A 7,190-nucleotide genomic window follows, 5' to 3' on the forward strand; every position below is an offset into this window, starting at 1 on the left:
CAGGCTGGAGCCAAAGATCTTGGCTCACCGCAAGCTCCACCTCCCGGGTTCAAGCGATTCTCCTGCCTCAGCCTCCTGAGTAGCTGGGATTACAGGCATGCGACACCACACTCAGCTAATTTTGTATTTTTAGTAGAGATGGGGTTTCTCCATGTTGGTCAGGCTGGTCTTCAACTCCCAACCTCAGGTGATCCACCTGCCTCAGCCTCCTTATTTATTTCTTTTATTTTTTTGCTACAGCTTCCCGATGTCTTGCCCAAGCTGGAGTACAGTGCCGCAATTTCAGCTCACTGCAACCTCTGCCTACCGGATCAAGCAATTCTCCTGCCTCAGTCTCCAGAGTAGCTGGGATTACAGGCATGTGCCATCACGCCAGTTAATTTTTGTATTTTCATTAGAGACAGTGTTTTGCCATGTTGGCCAGGCTGGTCTCAAACTCCTGATCTCAGGTGATCCGCCCACCTTGGCCTCCCAAAGTGCTAGGATTACAGGCAAGAGCCACTGTGCCCAGCCTGAAATCATCATTATTATATGTGGTATGTAATTTATTTTTTAAATAAGTCTTCATAGAGAGAGAGAGAGAGAGAGAGAGAAAGAGAGTGTGTGTGTGTGTGTGTGTGTGTGTGTTTTAAGCTGCATTTAGGGACATCAGTTGTCCTGGTCAAGACCTATTCCAGCAAACATTTAATCAAAGGCCAAACAGCAGGCAGACACAGCTGGCCTAATCACATTTACACAGACCAACCCTTTGTAACTATTCACTTTCCTGACTCTACTTGAGCCTCGCTCACTCCCCTCCTTACTCCCTTATGAATTCCTTTAAAAGACCCAGTTACCTCTGCACAAAACCAAATGAAGCTCAGCTCTTTCCCCTACAGTCAATAGTTATTGAATGAAACTGTTTTTACTGCTTGAACTATTGTCAGGCTTTGTTTATCTTTGACAATGGATAGTCCCTGGTGGCATTCAAGGCTTTGTTAGCTAACAGACACTAGAAATGAGTTTTACCAGCCTGGGCAGCAAAGCCAGACCCACTCTCTATAAAAATTTTTTTAAACTGGACAGGCATGATAGTCCTGGGACCTGTAGTCCCAGCTACCTGGAAGGGGGAAGCAGCCAGATCGCTTGAGCCCAGGAGTTCGAGGCTGCAGTGAGCTATGACTGAGCCACTGTACTGCAGCTTGGGAAACAGCCAGATCCCATCTTTAAATAAATAAATAAATGGGTTTTTATTGCAGAAAATCTTCATGATCTAGAAACAGGATCTGGCTGGAAAAATACCTGCTCCTGGGCCTGGGCCAGGGCATTCCTGCCTTGCATGAACTGGCTGTAAAGATAGAATGAATAGGCCAGGTGTGGTGGCTCACGTCTATAATCCCAGCACTTTGGGAGACCGAGGCAGACGGATCATTTGAGGTCAGGAGTTCGAAACCAGCCTGGGCCAACATAGCGAAACTCCATCTCTACTAAAAATACAAAAATTAGCCAGATGTGGTGGTGGGCACCTGTAGTCCCTGCTACTCGGGAGGCTGAGGCAGGAGAATCACTTGAACCCAGGAGGTGGAGGTTGCAGTGAGCCAAGATCACGCCACTGCACTCCAGCCTGGGTGCCAGAGAGAGACACCATCTCAAAAGAAAAAAAAAAAAAAAGACAGAGTGAATCTTTACTCAGTGTGGCAACCATGGGCTTGATCCATCTGGTGCAGCAGTCTTGGCTGCCCACCAATCAGAAGTTAGCCGAGTCTTGACTATTAGACTGTTGCACATCTGCCTCGGGTGAACTTTTCAGGCAAGAAGCCTATCAGAGCACCAACAAGGGCAAAGAGCTGGAACATCAGGGAGTCTCAGAACAGGCTGCATGACTGTTCTACACGCCTGCCACTGTCTGTATGTGTGACAGAATTTGGTCTGTGACTTGGGTCTTTATGACCTGAATTAGGCATGAGGGAGAAGTTAAACCTTACCCAACCACTAACTACTAGCAGCCAACAATATCTGCCAAAACAGCCTAACAGCAGTGTATTCAAGCTGCATTACAGCTATCTGGAGCAATTATTATTCACACTGTAATAATGACAGAAGCAGTTTGGTACAAAAGTCACCCAACTCAAGTCAGGTGGGCCCATACACAAGACCTATCTCTGCCATCAGTCAGTTGGTAACATCAGTTAATTTATTTTTCTATACTTTAGTTGACTCACCTGTAAAAGGAGGCCAAGCAGGGGTTTTGTGAGGAATAAATGAATTATAATATATGTAAAAACAAAGCACATGCTGTGGACTGAAACAAACTTCAGCTATTGTTATTGTCATTCATGCCTATACTGGCCTGCAGTAAGCCCTCCCAATCCCTATTATCAAACTGCCTTGGAAAAGCTGTCTAGATTTTGCAAGCACATACCTCACTTCTGCTCTGACGGTGTGCACTGTCATTTTCTTTCTTTTTTTTAAGACAGTGTCTTGCTCTGTTACTCAGGCTGGAGTGCAGTGGCTCACTATCAGCTCACTGCAACCCGCACCTCCCGAATTCAAGCAATTCTGGTGCCTCAGCCTCACAAAGTAGCTGGGACTTCAGGTTGTGTGCCACCACACCTGGCTAATTTTTGTTTTAGTAGAGACAGGCTTTCACCATGTTGCCCAGGCTGGTCTCAAACTCCTGGCCTGAAGCAATCCACCCACCTCGGCATCCCTAAATCCTGGGATTACAGGCATGAACCACCACACCCAGCCTGAACTGTCATTTTCTGTAGCTTACTTCCCCCACACTCACATCTCCATGTAACCCTTAAGTTAAAGGAGAACAAGGAAGCCCTGTGTTCATTACCTCGTCCCTAGGGGCCTAGCATAGAACTTTGAACCCATAAAGTGTTGAGTGACCACTCCCCTGTAATCTCTGCCTTCTTAGTGTCCATTAGCCAACACCCTAAATAAAATCTAAATGAATATCAGAGTAGATACAAAAATAAAATAAGATGATCTGGAGATTATCCTGATGCAGATGGGTAATGGCCACTAGTAAGTTAAGATTTGGGGGATTCCTCATACTCTGCCAAATCCTATACTACAGACTTTACACTTATCATCACATGTAATTTTCACAGTAACCTTAAGAAGCACCCATTCAACAGTTGAGGTACAATGAGGTAATAGAGTAAGTAACTCAGCCAGTCACACCAGCCCTCATTGTCCAGATTTCCCAATTGAAACTGAGGTCTGAGTCCAAAGCCCAGGCTCTTTTATGGGTTTATGGGTTATTGTTCATGATGGTCCTCAGTTAAAAGTCCTCAAAATGTCCATCTCCAACCTCAACTTCTCCCGACTTAAATGGTGACTTGCCATTTCCATTTAATTTATAATATGCATCTCTAATGTAACAAAACCAAGAAACTTGGGTTTTGCTCACCAAATGTCTTCTTCCTATCAGCCTCACACTTCACTTCAGTCAGTGCAATCATCATCTACCCAGTGGCTCGGGCCAGAAACCACAGTCTGTCTCATTCCCACATCCCACTTGTAATTCTTGCTCAAATCCAGTTCTACCTCTGAAATATACCCAGAAGCCAACGACGTCCCACGGTACTCACTCCTACAGCCACAGCCTAAATGAAGGTACCATGCACTCTCCTCCTGGGACTACAGCAACAGCAGATTGCCAGGATTTGAGCTCCATTGGGAAAGGATTTATGTTCACTGCTGAAGCCAAGAACACTGCCTGCCCCTAAGAGGCAACTATCCACTGCATGACCAGCTGGAACTCCTTTCCCCACCTCCACTCTAGCCCCTGTTACAGTCCAGTCTTCACAATACCCCAAGAATCTTTTAACTTGCATCAAACCACAGCTCACCCCTGCTCAAAATCCTCCCACAGCCTCTCACTGCAACCAGAATTAAATCCAAAGTCCAAAGGCAGCTGACAGGTTCTGGCCATGTCTGGTCCTGCCCTTCTCTCTGACCTCATCTAGGTCACCAGCCACCCTAGACTCCCCTTACCTCTCCTCCCTGAGCAGTCTCAACTCCACGGGCATCTTCTCAGACTCCCTCACAACCCTCCTCAAGGCTGCTTACCACACAGCCTCTGACAGTACAAGTACCATATTCATTGTTTCATTGTTTACATGTTTATGAATGATCTCCCTTGCTCAGACAGACCATTGAGAGCAGAGATGTTTGTCTGACTTATGACTATCTACCCAGTTCCTGGCACAAGGTAGACGCCCAAACAAACAAAAGAATTGGTAACTTCTGATAGTGCTATGAGGTTTTGTTTGTTTGCTTTTTTTTTTTTTTTTTTTTAAGATGGAGTCTAGCTCTGTCACCCAGGCTGGAGTGCAATGGGACAATCTCGGCTCACTGCAACCTCCACCTCTCGCGTTCAAGCGATTCTCCTACCTCAGCTTCCTGAGTAAGTGGGATTACAAGCATGCACCACAACGCCCAACTAATTTTCTATATTTAGTAGAGATGGGTTTCTCCATGTTTGTCACGCTGGTCTAGAACTCCCGACCTCAGGTGATCCAACCGCCTCGCCCTCCCAAAGTGCTGGGATTACAGGCATGAGACACCGCGCAGCCTGTTTGCTTTCTTTTAACTACCTACCACCCGACCCACAGGAAATCACAATGTGATCACCATCACACTGCAATGAGGCCACAGTGATGCCTCTAGCAGGCCTGGGAAAGCAGGGGTTAACTTTGATTTAGTTCTTTCCAAAGTCCTGAGAGGGGAGACTTTAGAAACCCGCCAAAACATCAATATCAAAATAATTCTTTTACAAAACCCATTTAATACTGGCAATAATTTACAGAGCCCTAAATTAGGTACCTGGGAATGACAGGGCCTCAAGGGGATTTCAAGGGACCAGGACAGATGCCCCTAAAGAGCTATAATAGAATTACTGCGTAATAAAAAGTGTTGCATCATATTGAAGAGAAAGTATTTCAAAATGAGAATAAAAGATTTGCAGAGCTTTCTGAAAACAGCCTTTGCTGGTCCACCTTGTTCTCAAATCCCCGCTAAGGTGGTGACCATTCTCATTCTCTCTCTCTCTCTCTCTCTCTCTCTCTCTCTCTGCATGACTCAGAGTAAAAAAAATCATTTCACCTCAGTCGTCAAAAACCTCAATTTCTTCAACTCTGGAAAGGCCAGCTTTAATGCATGCCAAGCACAATATTGGAGCTCAAAAACCAAGAGAGCTCCACGTGGCCACTCCAAACAGGACAGATTATCTGCCAGTATAATCGCCGGTTACAGAAACCCACAGCTTAACCCCTGCCTCACTTACAGCTGGCCTCGATTGTGGAAAGGCTTGAGTGTCAGCAAGAACACCCTGAACCTGAATGCTCCCCGGAGTCTGATTCGTTAGTGAAAATACTCCATTAAAACTCTGTACGGAATCGCTGATGATCCACATGTGGAGAAAGCAGCTCCACATTCAGGAGACCCACCTATTTCGTTTTTTTCTAACTCTGCAGCATTAAAGGGCTAAGACGTACTAATTCCACACCGATGCAGTAACTGGTAGGGGACAATATTTTCAGATATCATAGGTTTAAACAGGCAAGAGCTAAAAGACAGGTCCGAGAAAGTTTATTTGCAAAGAGAGACAGGAAGGCTCGTGCCTACCCAGGCAGTCGTGCTAGCACCGAGCCAGAGTTGGGTCAGGAAACTCAGGAAGCAAGGCTGAGTTTTCCCTTCGTCCAGACCTGCGCCCGGCAATTTGTAAATCAGGCTTCGAGGCATTATCAAAGGTACAGAAGAGCCCACGCTCGACTTCCAGATGCCAAGCACAACCTGTTTGGGCTGTTTAACCCGAGTTTTGTTCAGGGCATGGCAAAGGAGACGTTGCCCAAACCCACTTTTTTTTCTTGCGTTCATCCGACAGGCAGAGTCGAGAGGGCAGCCGAGCTCGGCGCTACCCACCAGTGCCCAATGCAGGAGGCGACACGCCCCTGGAGCAGTCGAGATCCTCCGCCCGAGCCCTGCACGCCCCGCCCCACGCGGAGTCCCGGAGGCCGGGCGGGAAGACCCGGGGATAGCCTCTCGGGCTTCCCCCTGCCCCTTCCCGCCCGCCCAGGGAACAAGATTTCCCGGACCTCTGAGCGCCGCGGACTCAGCCCGAGCGACCCACTGGGCCCTACGTTCGGCCGCGGAGCTGGGAACGCACCGGGCAGGTCCTCGACGCCTGGACTCCTGGCCCGGTTCTACGATGCGACCACCCCCGCGCGGCGCCCGGCCTTGCTCACCTGGCCCGCACAGCACTGAGCAGACATCGCGGCTGCCAACACCGAGGGCGCGCTCGCCGGCTCCCAGCGCCGCACCGACCCTCCTGGCTGCCTAGCGCCTCGCGCTTCCACGCCGAGCTGCCTCGGCCGAGCGCCTATGCGCCGAGGCCTGGGTAAAAACAACCGCCGCCAAGCCCCGCCCCGCCGCCGGCCCCGCCCCGCCCGCCCCCAGCCCCGCCCCGCGCCCGCCCCCTCCCGGGCGCCCGGCGACGGAGCAGGCTCGCCTCGGGCTCGCACTTCCGCTGGCGTCAGGCGGGTGGGATGCCGCGATCACTTCCCGGTTGGGGCGCCGAGCTCCGGAGTCGCTCGCCAGCCCTCGGGCCCCACGCTCCGGGTCTGATGCGCGGTCTGGCCACGTTCAGGCCCGCGCCAAGGGGGGCACAGCACCCCTCGGCCTTCGGAGCCGGAGAAAGAGCTGACTCCAAAAGGTTGGAGTCTTAGTAAGCGATTCCTGTCTGTCCTGCACCGACCAGACCGCAGGATGCTGGTCTGCGCTCTGCCGCCCGCCAACTGGGACATCCCACCCACGATATCCTTGTTTCTGAAATCCCTTTCCCTCCCTCATCTGCCAAGTAAACCTTCAACTTTTGGGCTCTCCCCTCCGCCCAGGCTTCCTAGAATCCCCCGGCCCTTGACTGTTCTGCTCTCGATTCTGCCCTGACGGCACTTTGTGACAGATCCATTGAGAGCCCTTTCCGTCCTTCCCTGAATATCGTTATGTTTTCCAGCTTCTCCTCCCGCGCTGGCCCAAGGACTCATTTTCCATCCCTGCTTCCTCATTAAAAAGAGGTGCCCGAGGCCGGGCGCGGTGGCTCAAGCCTGTAATCCCAGCACTTTGGGAGGCCGAGGCGGGTGGATCACGAGGTCAAGAGATCGAGACCATCCTGGTCAACATGGTGAAACCCCGTC

General features: G+C 50.0%; 1 protein-coding gene across 1 annotated transcript in view; it reads right to left on the bottom strand.

Moving 5' to 3' along the window:
- SERINC5 (serine incorporator 5) overlaps positions 1-6,399 on the bottom strand; it is a 130,011-nt gene extending 123,612 nt beyond the window's left edge. Inside the window, exon 1 of the mRNA XM_017507410.2 lies at positions 6,243-6,399. Coding sequence (XP_017362899.1) covers positions 6,243-6,269 — 27 coding nt within the window. The 5' untranslated portion in view covers positions 6,270-6,399. The remainder of the gene's footprint in view (positions 1-6,242) is intronic.
- Positions 6,400-7,190: the final 791 nt, after the last annotated feature.

This window comes from Cebus imitator, unplaced genomic scaffold (genome assembly GCF_001604975.1).
Source record: "Cebus imitator isolate Cc_AM_T3 unplaced genomic scaffold, Cebus_imitator-1.0 Scaffold16, whole genome shotgun sequence".
In the NCBI taxonomy this organism is placed as follows: Eukaryota; Metazoa; Chordata; class Mammalia; order Primates; family Cebidae; genus Cebus; species Cebus imitator.